This window comes from Phaseolus vulgaris, chromosome 9 (assembly GCF_051622355.1).
Source record: "Phaseolus vulgaris cultivar YP4 chromosome 9, ASM5162235v1, whole genome shotgun sequence".
NCBI classification, from domain to species: Eukaryota; Viridiplantae; Streptophyta; class Magnoliopsida; order Fabales; family Fabaceae; genus Phaseolus; species Phaseolus vulgaris.
Genome location: NC_143506.1, coordinates 16,741,956 through 16,760,291, shown reverse-complemented (window position 1 = coordinate 16,760,291; position 18,336 = coordinate 16,741,956). Strand labels below are relative to the sequence as shown.

At 32.8% G+C, this 18,336-nt stretch overlaps 2 protein-coding genes across 3 annotated transcripts; one reads left to right on the top strand and one right to left on the bottom strand.

Annotated features, from left to right (window-relative positions):
* Positions 1-1,512: 1,512 nt before the first annotated feature.
* LOC137823057 (adenine phosphoribosyltransferase 5) lies at positions 1,513-5,547 on the top strand. The gene is made up of 7 exons (XM_068628169.1): positions 1,513-1,933; positions 2,192-2,302; positions 3,068-3,160; positions 4,031-4,180; positions 4,321-4,379; positions 4,705-4,777; positions 5,343-5,547. Exons 1-7 carry the CDS (start codon positions 1,843-1,845, stop codon positions 5,348-5,350), a joined length of 585 nt encoding a protein of 194 aa, XP_068484270.1. The 5' UTR covers positions 1,513-1,842; the 3' UTR covers positions 5,351-5,547.
* Positions 5,548-7,997: 2,450 nt separating this feature from the next.
* LOC137820392 (PX domain-containing protein EREL1) lies at positions 7,998-17,597 on the bottom strand. Of its 2 annotated transcripts, none has more exons than XM_068624465.2 (10): positions 17,098-17,597; positions 13,745-13,855; positions 13,193-13,291; positions 12,108-12,194; positions 10,888-10,996; positions 9,949-10,757; positions 9,590-9,754; positions 9,259-9,501; positions 8,613-8,831; positions 7,998-8,484 (listed from the first exon to the last, which is right to left on the bottom strand). In XM_068624465.2, the coding sequence occupies exons 1-10, from the start codon at positions 17,185-17,187 to the stop codon at positions 8,254-8,256; spliced, it is 2,163 nt and encodes a 720-aa protein (XP_068480566.2). In that variant the 5' UTR covers positions 17,188-17,597; the 3' UTR covers positions 7,998-8,253. The 2 variants fall into 2 exon arrangements, with proteins under 2 accessions (XP_068480566.2, XP_090151179.1); XM_090295053.1 differs by having other exon boundaries at positions 13,193-13,283; positions 17,098-17,548.
* Positions 17,598-18,336: the final 739 nt, after the last annotated feature.

Here is an 18,336-nt window from a genome sequence, read left to right as displayed (position 1 = left end):
TTATAATATAATTTAGTGTTAGCGAAATTATACAAAAAATTATTTTATATTATATATATTTTTTTTAAAGTAATAAATAAATTATATAATTTTTGTAAAATTAATATCACGGTGGAAATTCTTTCTTTACAAATATATTTGAATAATAAGAAATTATTTTTAATTACCATTATAATTTAAATTATGTGAAGTATTATATATAGAGAAAACTTATACTGTTTTAATAACTTTAACTTAAGTAGAAAATAATATTATTATATCATCTTGGCGCAAAAAATATTAAATTATAATAGAATAAAATAATTATTACATCTAATTGTATCCACTAAAGACTCTAATAGTTTTTTATCAAGATTTGAATAATTATATACATATTTTTTCTTTTTATTATGTATGATGTTTGTAAATTGTGCATTAATATTAGTTTTTTTGTAAGTTTGTACGCGTTATTCCATTTTCTTAGATTGAATTTTAATTTTTAACTCTTCTTGAAATTGTCTTAAAAAATATATTTACAATATAGTAATTAATTATTTTAAAATATATTAGATTATTTTTATTCAAATTGATAATAATAAATTACATTATATTATAACTGATTATAATTCAAAGTAAAAGTTATTAGAATTCTTTATGAATAAGTATAGTCTACCTATGTATCGTTTTTGCTAACATGTGGGTTTTGGTCTAGTTTCCCCATATTTTTGTATTTTTTTATATTTTTTTTAGTAATACTTTTCATGTGATGACAGATTATTGTTGTTACGTGAGGTGTCAGCCTCGCTAAGATGTCAAGTTGCATAATGATACATAACATGAAAACTTTTATAAAAAAAAATTATTATTAAATTAATAATAAATTAAACTATTTTTTCTAAGTTTCACTACAACAAAATCATGAAATATAAACATTTTTAGGGATAAAAAATAACTAGTTGCATTAGTAACTAAATTAGAGACCATTTTAGAATGTTTGGTTTCTAAATTAGTTTCTATTATTTTTAAATAGTTTCTAAATTGGTATGTAATTAGCAACCAAGGTTTTAACTACCAATTATTTAGTTTCTAAATTTGGTAGCAAAAACATTAGTGGTTAATTAGATACCAATTTAGAAACTATTTAACAATAATAGAAACTAATACAAAAAATTTTGTTAGTTTCTAAAATGGTCTCTAATTTAGTTACTATTACAACTAATTATTCTGGTTTGTAAAAATTGGTTTTTATTTCATTTCTTCTTCTAATGTTTACTAATATACGCTCAAAACTCGTTATTTGTTTACAGGAATAATGAATATCTTCAATTAAATAGTATGATTAAAGTTAAATACAATGAACATAGACAATGTTGTAGAAAAATATTTAATGGAATTAAATAGTCATAAATGAAATAAAGAGTGTTTATTATAGTTAAAAGAATGAAACAGTGGAAAAGTATTTATTAGATAAAATAAATATTGAATGCAGTTTAAGAAATGAATTAATTAGGAAGAGCGTGTGAGGAAGGGGTTGGGAAATCGCGTGAGGATAATGAGTTGTTGAGTTAGAATGTGGTGGGTTGGGAGTGACGCTGGACATAAATAAATAAGCTCAAACAAAATGCCCACACTTTGTAAGTTTAACACTCACAGCCAAAGCTTTCGCTCTTCTTCCATACCAACAAAAAAGTAATAGCAGCAGCATCAGTAACAGTTTCGGAGGGAACACACAAAAAGCCCCAAAGCAAATCACCTTTTTCAATCTCTCTACACATCACACACACCACAACACAACACAACACTCTCACTTTATACAAAACCAAACCCAGAGAACACCAACACAAAACAACACAACCCACAAAAATGTTTGCAGAAGAGAATGGCCTTAAGGGAGACCCCAGACTTCAAGCCATTTCCCAAGCCATCAGAGTCGTCCCTCACTTCCCCAAACATGGTCTATATCTCTCTCACTCTTATAATTTTCCAACTATTTTATTTTATTTTTTATTTATTTGTTATATTACAAAGCTTCCTTCATTTGCAGCCTCCTCTCCTTCTTCTTCTTCTTCCTGTTTTTATTGAAAATCTTTTCTTGTTTTGTTGCTGCGGTTTGAACTTTTACCCAACAGATCTGCAACCATTTATTTAGTTTTGTTTATTTTAAGGAGTGTGTTTTGGTGGATTAAATTAATGGGGGTGGTGAAATTCGCAGGAATAATGTTCCAAGACATAACGACATTGCTGTTGGATCACAAGGCGTTTAAAGACACGGTCGACATTTTTGTCGATCGTTACAGAGACATGCACATTTCCGTTGTTGCCGGTACCGTACTGTACTCTTCCATCACCTTCTCTTCCACACTGTCCGCTACTATTTAAAACAAAACATTTTTTTTTCTGTACCCTCTTGTTGCTATGAGAGCAGAGATTATTTTTTTTTTAAGTGAAGGTTCAGAATGTGAAGTTAAAATTTTATGGGGTGGTAGTTTTGGCACCAAGGTTTCTCCTTTCCTTTGCAGAATGAGATCCCGGCTTGTTCTGGTTCCTTATTTTCTCTGGTGATTCTTGTTCTTTTATTTCTTAAAAATTTAAACATTACGGGGCTTTATTTTTGGGTGTTCTTTGGAGTAAGTTTTGCTTCAAAGAACATGTTTCTTTTGCGGTTTTTTCTACCTATTTTATTATAAAATATGCTTGGCATTCAGTTTTCCCCTTTTCTATTCGCGTTTTTGGTTATTTTATTTTATTTTATTCGTGTTTTGATTTTTACGGCTATATATATATATTATATTATATTATATATTGCCACGGTTGTGGGTTGGCACCATTTGTAACATTCAAAGTATTTTCTACCTTGGAAGTCTTCTGATTCTGATTTTTGACTGAAATAAGAATGGACCTCAATTTAGGCCACATACATATCTTGTCATGATAGCCTATTGGAGAAAATAAATGGAGTCATGGTTGTCATTTTTAACAATGACCCATCAACTAATGAAGGGGCTTGGTAGATTTAATGGCAATTGCTGCGGTTGTTGCCTTTGGTTGGTTTTTGTGTTGATTATTAATGAACTTGACTTACATGTAGGAATTGAGGCAAGGGGATTCTTGTTTGGTCCTTCAGTTGCGTTGGGCATTGGTGCAAAGTTTGTCCCCTTACGCAAACCACGGAAGCTGCCAGGTATATTTGTGTTTTGTTGAATGTTGAATAAGAGATTGTGTCCAAACATGGGTCAAAGTTGAAACTTGACAAACTCGGTCAAATTTGAGACTTGAAAGTACCAAACTATGGCCAAAACAACAGTGGGGGTTACATTGCCTGATCTGCACTGAGCCATCTTGTCTAAATTTCTACTATTTGGTGCATCAAGATCTAAAATTGAAGCAATGACTGCGTTTAATTTAAGGAAACTGGGTTAAACAAAAGGCTTACTTCTGTATATTCTGATCAATAATTTTGCTTGAGATGGGGATAGATGTGTTTTTTCAGCATTGCCATTCATGTTTATTTTTAACCTGTTAACTGCTTGAGTAATAGAAATTTTACGACAGATTCTTCTTGAGGCGCCTAGTACAAACTGATATAGTTCATTTTCAGCTTACTTCCATGTACTAAATATCGAAGCACGTGCATCAGATGAAAGTCATTTGGGATCAGTAATTATTGTCATGATGTGTTTAAATTGCTGTGTAAATGTATATAACATAAAACGTGACATGAAATTCAGTTATCAGAACCAGGTAATAATAGCAATTCTAGCTATACCACTATAGCATACTGAATCAGTAGAGAAAGACAGCATCAATTTCACATTGGTTCCTCCAAAACTAATTAAATGGACGATGCTCATCTCTTTGGTGTGAATGGAGTCAAAGTTATCATAGATCAGGATTCAACTTGTTTTCCAAATCACCTTCCATTTGCACTTTTAAATGCTCAATGAATGACACCCCAAATGGCTGTCAGCTGGAATGAAATCTTAAATTAATTCGAAACCAATGATGGATTGGGCCCTCCACACACATAACATTGACATGGTTTTGTGTTTAGGTGAAGTAATTTCAGAAAAATATGCTCTAGAATACGGAACTGATTGTTTGGAGTTGCATGTTGGTGCTGTCCAGCCGGGTGAACGGGCCATAGTAATTGATGACTTGGTGGCCACAGGTGGAACTCTGTCAGCAGGAGTAAAACTTCTAGGTGATTTGCAGCCTCTTTTTGGGGTGGGGGAGGGCCTTACTTTTTTCTCTATATTCTTTCCTTTTTCATTTCACTTCTGATGGCTCAATGCATGTGGTCCCAACTTCCCCACATATGCCTTCATTCAACTTCTTTTGTAGAACGTGTTGGTGCTGAAGTAGTGGAATGTGCTTGTGTCATTGGTGTGCCTGATGTCAAGGTAACCCACTAATTATTTACCTTTCTCACAAATTTCTATGCTTTTCAAGGTTACCACTAGTTTAAAATTCTAAAACCAAATTGCTGGATTGCTCTATATGATCACGAGCCACCAGTTTATTACATCTCAGTATATATGTCCTCATGGTTAATAACAAAATTTTCAACTTCTGCATAATGCCAAAATTACCCAAAAGGAATTCTCTATTAAATGTTGGGAAAAAATGTCTGTTTTCAATTTTACTTTTAATTATAGTTACAGAAACATCATTTTGTTTTTGAAAAATGATATTTTGCTGAAATTTAAAAAAAAAAATATTTTTCAGGGGCAGTGCAGGCTTATTGGAAAGCCACTTTATGTTCTTGTTGAGCCGCGTAAAGCAGATAAATGTTATAAAGGTACGCCACCAACCACTAAATCCTCCAATGGAAATTTCATCTCATAAATGGTTTCACTAGATAAAAATTTGGAGTAATAACTCTATATTTGTTTTGCTTCATGCTATCACAATGTAAACATATTTCAACATCTTTTGGTTTTTGTAACCACTTTTGGCCCTTGGTGCTACCTTTTATGGCAATCTCATAAAGTCATGGCTCTACACTTGGCTAGTGCGCCCTCTAAAATGAGGCTGCACTTTTAGGGTTAACTATAACGTGATAATTTATTATATGTATGTGATGGTTTATGGTTAGAGAAAAGTGTAAACAAAGTGCATAAACTGTGTTATCTTTTTGAAATACACCTATGAGCCTAAAACCAAAAGAGAGTTCCCTATGGGTTTGGTGTGACCCTTGATTTGCAGAGGGGGCCAATATGGGTGCCGCAATGTGGTTGCTTTTAGCAGATGGGGAAGACCTATATAATAGAAATCTAACACTGGTTTTTGCTTTTTCTGGTATTATCCTATCCTTACAAGAACATGAATGATTCGTCTAAAAGTAAATATGCATGTTGATGCAGAGATGTGATGTTTTAGATGGATGATAGAAAAGGAAGGTTGGTGTGAGAGGCCATAATGTGATAAGTTTTGGGCTCATGGACTCTGCAAAATGGCAAATATCATCATCCTGGGAATTCATGTCTTTTTATCTTCTTGTACATGTTAGCCATAATGGCCAACACTTTTCAACAATCATTATCAAGGAAGGGTTGGATTCTTCTTGCATTTCTTCATTTATCTTTCCAATATTCCATCATAACCAAATCACTTTACTTCATTTCTTCAAATTAAAATATTATATTACAATTTCTTTAAAAAAATCACTTTTATTATACTTTGAGCTCATTCACTTCATTATTTTAATTCTATTTTTTTTTATCAATTAAGTACTTCAGCTATTTACTTGGAAAATATGTTTTTTTATCAATACATGCTATTAAAGTAATAAAATCTATTAATTTTAGCCCGATGAAACCTAATTTAGTAGAATTTATCAAAGGTAATATATCTTGCAAAGTTTTAAAAGTCAAGTCATTATTTATTTTCCAAAATTCTTAGCATTAGATTTGACTTGCAACTTTTAACGCTATAATTTAGTCGTTCACACGTGACACGTGTTTGTTTTTGTTATTTTCCACATAAGCAGCTTAGATCTTTGTTTCACACATCATTCACGATTAACGTGACTTTGAAAAACGTGATTTTGAAAAACATATCACACATTAGGTTCTGCCCGAATTGCTATTTGTTTTGTAATGCTTTTTCATAAACTATATATTCGAATATTAAAGTTATAATTCCATTAAAAAAATAAGGATCTTACTTTCGGATTTGAAAGAAAATCATTAACTTTCCCTTAGTTTCATAAAAATAATTAATTTTCAAAAGTACATAGAAATCCTAATTTAATAACCGATTTGAATTGTTGGTAAGTCATTTCAATGAAACTTTGCCTTAAACTAATTTTACTTATATGAGTTTCTCCATATATCCTTGTATGGAAAGTAAATAAAAATATATAATCAAATACCTTTTCTTAAGTTAAAATTGTTTTATACATTAATTAAAAGTAATGCATCTACATAATGCATATAACAAAAATCCCAAAAAATCTAAATTTAGCACAGAAGCTCATGTTTGTTTTTCCTTGTTTTTAGTTAGCATTTCCTTTCTTAACATGAAACTAAATGGAGCCTTAGTTTTTTTTAAGAAGTTAAAATCCTTTAGTTTCTTATTTTTTTTATTTGTGTATAAATTAATTAATTTTAGATAATAGAAAAAATATCATTTTTTTCTTCCATAAAGGTTTATAAAAAATTATGAAAAGAAAACCGAAGTGTAAGAAATCTTGAAAAAACCAAAATAAAGATGCATGAATTTTTAAGATTTTAAAGTTAACTTCTAATATGTTTGATAAAGTTAAAAGTTTGTTTAACTAAATTATATCTGTTACAGAAAAAAATGTTTCTCATTTCGGTAACATCTTTTAACATTTTAGTTCGTTAGAGTTTAGGTTTCTAAGTTCCTATTTTTTCTCTCATCATTTCTTTTTATATGCTATAGATTTTTTTTGTATCATTGTTTTATTTCATTATGCACTTGTTAGTTTAACTGTTAATTTTAAATTAATAAGCCACCTTTTAATTTTTCACTTATATCATAAATGTGAGGGTGTGCTCACAATGAGAGCGTTATTTTTCAGAGTAATTATTTTATTTCTCGTAAAGATATGAATGTTTTAAAATAAATTTGTCGAGTTTTTTAATATTTTATACTCCTATGAAATTTTATTACTCGATTTGAGTTAATCCTACTTTAAACACAAATTTATATTTTGAATATTGACGTACTATATCAAATTCAGTATACTTTTTTAAAAATTAAGTTCTAAAATTACTTCAAAACCAATTAATCTAAATTTGAATTTTGACATACCATATCAAATTAATGTCTTAATTTAAAAATTTAGTTTCATAGCTTTCGCTGAATTTTCATATAACAAAGTAGAATATCTATATGATCGAACAGAAGCACATCTTATTATACTTTATTCGTCTATCAGTTATACAATTTCAGCATTTCACAGCAATCTCTCTTTCTTTAATAATGTACTTCGCTGTTATCTTATAATAATAAGAGCATTTACTACAATTTTCAAGTTTATTTTCACCTAAAAAACCTTCCAATACACAAAAACTTTGTTTTGATAAAATGATTCTTTATCTTTGAATAAAAAAAGTATCAAACGAATTCCTTATATTAGTTCTTATGTTAGTTGTTATACAAAGTCAAATTAAACTGATTGCTAAGAAATCAAATAGCAAATGACTAATTCAACTGATACACTTAAAGTCGACCCATCGCGTTCTGATAGTTGTTTTAATTAAATTTGTACAATAATAAATAATAATCTTAAAATAATCTAACATCACATTAACAATTCATAACGAGGTACGATTTTCGGAAGTTCACTGTAAAATAAACATGCTGAATCAATGTTTTATAACAATAAAAGAAAAAGAAAAGTAAAAAAAAAACAATCTATTTTCGAAAATGAGGTCCAAGACAAGATCAGGGTGACGATTACCGGCCACATACCGCTGACAGTGCTTCTCCATGAGACGACCACAGCTATAAAATGCGTTTTCTATTAAACAAAAAATAGAGACGAAAGATAAAAAGGCAACAAACATAACTTTAACTTTGATGAGTTCCAGCTTTTCATTATTTTAAGTTCACAAAAAAATGTGGTGCAAGGCTCGTATATGCGTGTGAAGATAAACTGGTACAAGTTGAAATACATTAGGGGAGCTACTGCACTCAGTGTATATTTAACTCACCTATTAGGAACGGCAAATGATCATCCACCGGGAAAAGAAACAGTGGCTCTTGGTCAAAAGCCGAACATATATTAGCACTTCACATATATTTCTAAATACTTGATACAGTTTCCATTGAAGGGGTATCATCACTTGCTGTCATGTCCAATTTCAGAGTATGCCTTGTGACACGGTTTGTCTGTTTTCTCAGTCTAACATTATCCATAAACAAGTCTGCTATGATCTTACCCACTTCATCATCACAGATTACACCATCTTTTATGCCATTGGCTTTATCTACATTGGAAGCCGCACTTCCATATTCCTTATCTAAGTTTTCTACCTGGTCAAATTTAAATAAGTTCAGCAATTAGAGAGTTTGCTGGAAATAAGTGTTTCTAAATGCTTTGCATTAAAAGTAGTCACAATTCAACACTAACTGGCAAGAACGTAAACAGAAATATGACTTACTTCTGATAGTACGATGTCCATTTGGTCATCGGATGTTGTTAATTTATTAAAGGCATCACTCAATGACGATGAATTCATGACTGTCCTATCTTCACATTCATAAGGAAGACTGACATTGCTCTCTTGAAGCTGGTTGAAAAGAAACCTGCATTTCTCAAGCAGTTTTCTCCGCGCAGCTTCTGCCTGTTCCCTCTTCTCTCTTTCGTGAAGTAGTAGTTTCTAAATACACAAGAATTTAAGGCATAGCATCATCATATATGTCATACACTACGGATTTGAAGTCCATAAATAAAAAAAAGGAATATAATGATCTGCTCATTACATTAATTTAAATTCCCACTGAAGAGACACAGACATAACAGAAAATCTTGGAGAAGTAAAGATAACAAATAATGCATAGCATAATAAATACATAAGAAATGAGAGTCTAGTGCAATACCTAAAGGCAAGAACACTCAAATGAAGAATATGTTATTCATACCCCCTCCCCCTCCTTTCCACATAGAAAATACATAGTATATACAAGTTAGAGACATATTAATTCAAAAGTAAGACAAGTAAATTGACAGTTATTTTCTGGGGGAAAACACGAACTGTTGAGGGAAAAACTCCTGCAGAATATGATATGTGCAGACTTGTAACCTACCTCAGTTTCACTGTTTTCCTTTATCGACTCACTAAGCTCTTTCTTTAACTTTGTTTGGGAATTACGAAGAGATTTGACCTCTTTAACCAGAACTTTAACATCCGCCTTGGATTTTGCTTCTAGCTCTCCATACTGTTTTGACAACATTTCTAGATGCTCTTTAGTAGTTTCTAAATTCTGTAACAGTACATCATTCTGGTGAACAATTGATTCCTTTGCTGAATTCTGGTAAGAATTCCCCCCCTGGATATTATGTCATGAGCCATTATTTAAATCAACAAGGTCTACAAATAAGTTTAATATATGTAAAGTAAATGCAAAAATTTCCTACCGATTCTGACTTTAGTTTCATCTCCATTTCCATTGATTTTCGTCTAAGTTCCTCCATATCCCACTGCATTTGGGTAAACCTTTCCCTCTCAATTAGAATAGCCTGCTGCAAGTTCTCCTTATTTTTCTGTTTGGTAGTTTCAAGTTCTACTTCCAAATCCTTGACCTGAACAGATCCAATAGTTATGGACATGTAAAGATTCAGCTTGTATGCTTGCCACAGAATCATAAAATACTCAGACATCTATGATTTGTAGATATATTATCTTCAACTTGACTAGTCTCTCATCAATCTCAGATACAATTAAACTAATATATATATGAAATAATTTACAAGGACATGCATGCCAAATCGTGTACCTTAGTTGCAAGAAAATCCTTTGCAGTTATTTCTTGATTTAATCTAACTATAAGGTCCTCCATATCTGTTTTTGCAGTGCCTAGCCTTCGTTGCATGGTTGAAAGAATCCTGTTCAATTTATTGCGTTGATCTACTGGAAAGACTAACTGAGTATCACCAGTAGGCTTTAACTTTGTGTGGCCCATAATATCTGTGTCCCTTGAAACCGAAGCAGATCCAGGAAGGTCATGAGAGCCATCACCAGAGGAATTTGGAATCCCAAAATTAGAGATGTCACTACCTCGTAATGAACTTCCATCACTTCCAAAACTATCATTTGAAAGCTTACGAACATGACCAACAACCTTGGCATGCCCAGGCTCAGAGAAAAGTTCCATGGTATTATTAGCTAAAAGTGAAGAATCATATAAATTTCCATTATTTCTGTCCTTCTGTGTAACATAGTTCACATGTCTGGCATTTGCTTTATGCCTAGGAAGGCCTTCCAATTGCTCTAGAATAGTCTGACCCATAAACAAACCTTCGTCAATATTTGATATGCCATATTTCACAAGTTTTTCTATTGGATTTGACATATCTTCATCTAATGTTAGATCATCTGTACCAACATCAGAATTATCATCCTGTCCAACTCTTGGTGTTCCTAGGTCAGATGGCTCATATGCAGTATCACTACCATAATCGGAGGCAACAGACGAACTGCCAGCAAGTAGTGATAAGCTTGACTGGTGAGGTGATTGCACAGAATAAACCGTGTTATTAGAATCAGGATCTGTTACAGAATTTTGCTGGCTTGCATCTTGGAATGCTGAGAAGTGATTAAATGAGATATAAAGTATCAAATTTGGGAAAGCTAGCAATCATTTTGTATAAAATAAATAGACCATACTAACATCTATGAGACAACTAAATGAAAGCTGCAAAAGACAATCACATACAAAATCTAGCAGCTGCTTCTAGTTCGAGAAATGATGCCACTGCAGCACATCTTGATACATCAATGTCAGACAGTAGTTTCGTGATCCACTCTTCCAAAGAGCACCTTCTCTGTAGCAAAAGTATGTCTTAAAATTTACGGCCAGTGATTCAAGTCTGGCATTCACAATTTTCCATGCTGCACAGGTAGCTCAATCTAATGGTGATATGAAATTTGTAACTGGAGGTTATAAAATTAGATGGAGGTGGAGCAACCTGCCCAGTTGTCTAAAGTAGTGTAGATAACAGCTATTGGAACATACAAATAACCTTGTTTAAGATTAAGTTACAGTTAGTTAATCCTATCTACGAGTTAATATTAAGAAACCCGCTATAAGTATTTCATGGTTTTTTTTACCAAATAATCTGTAAGCTCTTTAACTCCACATAAATAAAGAGAATATGGAGGCAATTTTCATCTACATTTTTCATGTCCCAAAATTTCAATGACCATCCTTTTCCAATTCAAATAATTGTTCAACAACCAAATAAAAATATATACGAGGTTGTTCAGATATAAATTGGTTCTACAAAAGTTCTTAAGTATTTATTTAGGACAGAAAATTAAGAAGTTTGAATTGAAAATTGTGCTGAAAACTTAAGTAGTTGCAGTCACGAACAAAAATGGCATTTTTTTCTTGTTGTTAGGTCAAAGAGAAAAAGATAGCAATTAAGTAGATAGAGAGGGATTCAATAAAAGAATTTGGTGAATAAAATATAATGAGGTCTAGCAAAAATCCAAAAGCAAATAATTTATCATCTTTTTGGGTAAATACATTGATGGGGCCCATTTTTAAAAGATAATGGCAAAGATTAAGAAGTATTTAGACTGCAAGCGTTATGTTTAACACAAATCTAAAAGGGTCATATAAGGGTTAGAAATATAGTGCTGGTGTAGTCCACCAAGAGGCTAAATCCTTTCCTGACTTACATCCAAACCCAGGTTTGTAAACCATCCATTCAATGGAAGACTGTGTCCTGTTATTTATGGTAAGCTTGATCAATAGTAACCACATACATACCTTACCTAAATCTCTAAGTGCTAGTAACCTACAGTAGCTAAGCATTTAGGCCAAGTATGTTCTTATACTTAAGAAAATTCAAGCATGACGAAAGATCAATATGCAGATCCATAATAATGCCATAGACAAAATAATTGGTACTGTAGTAAGACATTTCCAACCTCTTCTAACAAAGCTCTGCTTTTCAATCGCAAGAGTCCCTTGGGTGGTGCTGGAGGGATATTTTTCCTGGGAAACTCCTTTTTAAGCTACAAAGATAGCATGTGGCAAAAGTCTAGAAATCAGTGTAACCCAAACAAAGCACAAACACATGCAAAATATTTATCTATGTATCATACACACACAAGTGCAAACACAGGCTATATACTTCTTAAAACATTTATAAATTATAACCCACTGATTCTATTCTCATCTGACAATCAAAATTATTCTCAGAATTAAGAAATAATTGAAACGTTAACAGAGTTCCCAGTTTCTTGAAGAAGACTCTTATCTGTATCTACCATTGGTGCAAAAAAGGGTTGGCTTCTCTCATGTATTTGTGAGGCCACCATTGTTGTCCATTAATTGCAAGGCATTCTATTTTCAAAATTTTCCATCCATGTCTGTGTTTTCTCGTGAAATATGTTCAATTTTGTTTGATCTTGTAAAGTTTCTAATTTGGAAGTTTGACAATATGATGGCAAAGTTTCCTATTTTGAAACTTCCATACTGCACCTTATTCTATCGTTTTTCTTGGGATAGAAAATACTTATATAGAAACTTGATACTCGTTAACCTTCCGATCTGCACTCCTATAATGTCTAATATGTAAATTAGAAAGAAATCCATTTGCAGATTTGATAAAGGATATTTCAAATTTACCTAACAAAGTAAAAGAGCTAGATTGTTTATGAAAACAAAATTAGGGCCATTCATCTTCTATGAATTAAGAATACAGCCCAAATGGATAAAACTGAACTCTTTCACCACTGTTGACGGACATTCCTGCTTGTTTTCACTTCATGGACAGAGACCCCAATCAAATAAGTTTACATATTTCTTCTTAAAGATTTTGCTTGTCCCTTACTACATTTACATTATAGTAAATTCAATGGTTTTATGGAAGTGTTAAACACAAAAATGGGTACCAATCAATATGTGTAGAGATAATAATGCTTAAATAAAAAATCAGTTATCAGAATCGGGGATGAAGTACAGATACATGAAAAGATAAAAAAGCAGCAGTTAAAATGAGTAAACTTACATCAGCAAACAACTTTAAAAAATCATTGAACCTTCTTAATACTCCATGGAGCCTTGTAATCCCTTCCGGTGACTGTACACCAACTTGAACCCTGTAGAACTGTCCCTTAATGATGTTAAAAATGAACATTCACAAAGAAGCCATCGTTACACCACAAACTATAAATGAATGGAAGTTGGAAATACACTTCAATTTAATCTTTCTTTCAAATTGGATGTTATAGTGCCATGCATACTACACTATAAAGGAAACTCCCACAATGGTCAAACATTATAATTAGGTTTATTGAAATATTATTAACTCCTTCAACACTCGTTGTTTCTTTCACTGCATCTCTGGAAAGAAATTCTGCACAATTCTCCTCATGCTTGCAATTACTTTAAAACACACTAATTTAAACAGAACTTCTAAACTGACTAAGTATATGATAATTTCCACTTGCTTCAGACTGAGTATATACTTCTAATCCTAACAAATCCAAACTAGAAAAGTGGTACAACATTAATCTTAAATCTGGCCATGAATGAAAATTTGGATCTTGATAAACTTTACCACTACAGGATCTGAATTCCTTGATTTTGGAACAAAGGACCAAGAAGGTATCGTGACACAATAACTCCAACCAGTACGATGATTGTGTGGCCATACTGTATCTTGCCCATTCTGTACAATAGGGACTTCAGAATTAGAAGGAAGTCAAATAAAAAAATTATGATAAAATTAATTGCACAAAAAGAATTCTAGAGATAAAAGTTAGAGAAAATATGAGCTATCAAATAATACCTCAAAAAGGGAAAAGGGCGGAATATTAGCTTTCAATACCATAAAATATTCTTGAAATGATATAATTGTACTAGCAAATTAAGATTGAAGAGATTCTAGACAAAATTCTAACAAAAAAATCGAAATGAAGAGCAATCCACCTTTTTAGATTTTAAAACAGTTGATATATGTTGTCCTTGTGAAAAGAACAAGCAAATATTAGGTTGGTGTTCTCTGCACACATCTAATCCACTTAGAAGAATGATGTAAAAAATTTCAAGAAATTTTCGCCTTTGGTAATGCTGGTAAACTATGAGAACCATTATTATAAATGGCAGAGTTTTGAAAAAAACTGCCATGTTAAGCTTCATCCTAAAACTAATTGGAATTAAGTGAAATTGTCTAGTAGGTATATAAACTGCATGTCAATAATTGAAGTAGCGATGTGAGACTTTCAAACACCATAGATGCCTGCCAACTAGGTGATTCATGAAGGAAACTATGTAAACAGTAGAAATCCCCTCCACAAACCAAAAAAAAAATGGAAATGGGCTATAGGTTTTGATACTCTATTGGATTTCATATAAAAACCAATTGATATTGAGTGAAATTGCAAAGTAGGTATATAAATGATATAGGTGGAACAGATGAAAGAAACAAAAAGGAGAAAGAAACAGAAAGACAGAAAAAGAACAGAGAACAAAAACATAATAGGGAGGTTTCAGGTAAAGAGGAGAGAATATAGAAGCCAAAGAATATTTACTGCATTTCTGTTGTTAATATTCAATCTAGATTCAGCTGTCTAGTAGAATAACCAACCACCTTATTTACAGGTAGGTAGCTACCAAACAGCTATTGAACTAACCATAGTTGACTAACTAGCTAACTAACATCCTTGTCTTATTTCAATTTACATATCAATACCCCTTCCCCAAAAGAAGATCGTCCTCCTCAAGGGTCTTGCATTTCAAATGTAGGGACTTGTTGAAACTTGATAGAGGAAACCCAGTAGCCGCTTTGTCAGGAAAATCACGAGACTGCACCAAAATTTCAGTGTTTATACATCCCTCATGCATTTGTTTAGAATCTCTTTAGGAAACATGGTACTTAGTATAGCTGAACAGTCAATGGGAGAATACGTCTGCTTAATAGGGGGTTATGGGCACAACTTTTTCAGAATCTTATAGGACCATATAGTACCTAGTAGCAAGCTTTCAGAGCATCTTGCTGCTTCAGAAATCTGTCAATAGAGCTGAAGCTTTAAAAGCACCCACTGTCCAATCTGTAAATCCCAATAAAACCTTCTTGAATCTGCCTTTTGCTTAATCGCATTTGCAGCAATTTGTAACTGATGTTTAAGAACTCCTATCATTGATTCTCTGACTGCAAATGTTCTGTCAAGTGCATCCACCACTAAATTCCTTATGCGCAATGGTTCTTCCCTGTGGTCTGTAAATCTGATCCATGAAATACTAAGCAAGTGTTGCATATGAAAGGAAAACAGGATGAGCATACTTTCTCATGCAAACTACAATAACCTAAATAGTATCCATGCCATTGGATTTGAAAAGGCTCTCAATAAAATCCATTGTAATACTCTCCCAAAACTGACTAGCAATAGGATGAGACAGCAAAAGTCCAAGGGCAGTAAATATCTTATGTACATTGTGCACATGTATCACAGTGTTCAATAAAATACTGGACCTCTTGAATCATCTTTCTCCACCAAAAGAGGAATTTCTACCTTTGATATGTTGCTTGCACTCCTAAATCACCCCTTGAGAGCTGGAATGTTTCTGGAAATTGTTGCCTCAATTACTACTACTCTCAAAAATTGACCATCCCAATTTAGGTGAGATTGATGAAAGAAACAGAAAGACGGAGAGAGAAACAGAAAGAAAGAGATAGAAGAGAAGAGAGAACAAAAAAGAATAGGGCAGTTTCAGGGAAAGAGTAGGGAACAGTGATGTCAAAGAATTTGTGCATCGCATTTCTGTCACTAACACTCAATCTAGATTCAGCTGTCTAGAATACAACAACGTCCCTTATTTATAGGCAGCTACCAAACATCTAGAACTAACAATAACTGACTGACTGACTTACTAACTAACATCCTTGCCTTATTTTTATTTACACATCAATAAACTACGCCACATTAACAGAAGGCAGTCTGTGTGGGATTTACATGGAAGGAAACTGTGAAAGCGGTAGAGATCACGTCCATGAACCACAGACGCAACAAAAATTAACCACAGGCTATGAAAACATGTTGTATTTAACCTTAAAACCAATTGATACTAAATGAAATTGCTCAGTAGGTATGTAAACTGCATCCAAGTAATTGGACATACTATGCAGGACTTTCCATGAAAGGAAACTAAAAAAACTACAGAAACAATAGAGATCTGTTCCACAGACCATAGAAGCAAAGAAAATGAGTTATTGGTTTGATGTCACGTTAGATTTCTTCTTAAAACCGATTAGCATTAGTGAAATTCCACAATAGGCATATAAATTGCATCTCAGGAAATGAGGGAAGCATATGAGACTTTCCAATGGCCCAAATGAGTTTGAGACAATTTTCCTTTCCTTTTATGCGAAGTTATACCGTCATATACCATATAGTTCTGGTCAATCTCCATTTGACATACAACAGCGATTTTTTCAATTTACGAGGAAGAGTTTATAAATCTCAGCCAAGCTTCACGTGGAGATTGGGCACCACCATTGACACATGGTGATCACGGATAATGCAATAATTTCTCCACTCTCTTGCCAAACATGGGAACATAACATAAGAAAGAGGACTTCTAACTCTAAGTGATTGAGAAGCAATGATCTCCTCGGCCTAAAGATAAAAGTAACTAAAACAAGGGTCCCCGTTGCATTCAAACACAAAAATGGCACACCCTATACGCTGAATAAAATTCACACTTACGATGCTTGTAAAACACAGTTCATCACGATCACGCGCATCAATCAAATCACGACAATAGAGACCTAGGGAGCAACAATTAACTCTTTGATCGTCACGGACAAAGTGAGAAAACTATTAACAAGGTCGTCGATCGATGAAAACGGAACTCGTTCATTCAATCGCGCAAATAAAACTAAAATTACACCAGAAGAATAAGACAACTAACCCATTTCCGAGGCGCGGGGCTCCAATCCATGCCGAGAGGCAGCGGCGAAGTTCCATCGTGCCTGTGCTTCGGAGGACTTCGTCTCTGCATCGTATTCGCCGTCGTCAAGTCAAGAATTAGCTCTCTGTTTCTACAAATTGAAGATCATAATATGATCATCCGAGTTCAGCGATGGGAATTGGAATTGTGATGCGAAGTGAAAGTGAGGGAACCACTGAGAACTAGGGTTCGGGCGATCGGATCGGACAAGATGGAATCCGTGCCGTCGTGGGTACGGCGGAGGGGCGCACGTTAAGAGTAGAAGCGGCAACGTGGCTAAGAAAAGCCGCGAGCGCAGTGCGTTTGTTTTATGTACTGTGTACACGTGTTTAGTCCAATGAAAAACGAACAATTGAAGTGGTGTTATTCTTGTGCTATGTACACTGTAGATACAGTATAGTGCGTTTGCTTTGGGACACAACACAGATGGCGAAACAAAATAAAGAGGCTACTTCATCTCTACATCATCGTTTCTTTTTCACTTTTATCAACTCAAATATATTTTAAATTCAATTACTATATTTTTAAATATTCGTTACGAGTAACTTCTAAATATATTGTAGATCTTGTAATTTACAATATATTTTTGGATCCTCTAATTTCTAATATATTTTTTATTCAAATGTATTTTCATTTCTATTATATAATCTAAAGAATATTTTTAGTATTTTGAATTGTATAATTGGAAATATTCTTTTCGATTGTGTAATTGCACAATTCAAAATTCAAAATAGATGTTTATATTACAAAGAATTTTACTCTTCATAATTTAGATTTTTTTCACACAGAAATTACCTAGGTGCTAAAAGAAATATACGAAAAAGAGTTAGTAAAGGAACTAAACAATCACACCTAACTGTCTTCTTCTTTCAAACAGCATCACCGAGGAGAAAACCAAACGGAAATGGGCTGGGCTTGAATTAACCACGCATGACAACAAATTTTCTTTTTACACCCCAGCATCCCAACAATTATTTAAGAAAATATTATCACAAATGTATTAAAAAAAATACTAGAAAAACATTGGAGTCACATTTTTATATATGGTGTGCCCAAGAGAGAAAGGGTGAGAGAAAGTGATTAATATACTCTTAAAAATTGCAGAATAGGAAGTTTCTCCTCGCCATAAATTCTTTCAACAGTGTTATCATTATGTTCAATTTGTAATAAAAATTAAACTAGTTCTTGAAATAAATAAAA

What these genes read in the sequence shown, in the direction of transcription:
- LOC137823057 (XM_068628169.1), top strand. Translation starts at nt 1,843, where the DNA reads ATGTTTGCAGAAGAGAATGGCCTTAAGGGAGACCCCAGACTTCAAGCC. An exon ending in GCACATTTCCGTTGTTGCCG is followed by an intron (nt 2,303 to 3,067) that starts GTACCGTACTGT and finishes ACTTACATGTAG; the next exon opens with GAATTGAGGCAAGGGGATTC. An exon ending in AGCAGGAGTAAAACTTCTAG is followed by an intron (nt 4,181 to 4,320) that starts GTGATTTGCAGC and finishes CTTCTTTTGTAG; the next exon opens with AACGTGTTGGTGCTGAAGTA.
- LOC137820392 (XM_068624465.2), bottom strand. Translation starts at nt 17,187, where the DNA reads ATGCAGAGACGAAGTCCTCCGAAGCACAGGCACGATGGAACTTCGCCG. An exon ending in TTTTAAAGTTGTTTGCTGAT is followed by an intron (nt 12,195 to 13,192) that starts GTAAGTTTACTC and finishes CTATCTTTGTAG; the next exon opens with CTTAAAAAGGAGTTTCCCAG. An exon ending in AGGAAAACAGTGAAACTGAG is followed by an intron (nt 8,832 to 9,258) that starts GTAGGTTACAAG and finishes TTGTGTATTTAG; the next exon opens with AAACTACTACTTCACGAAAG.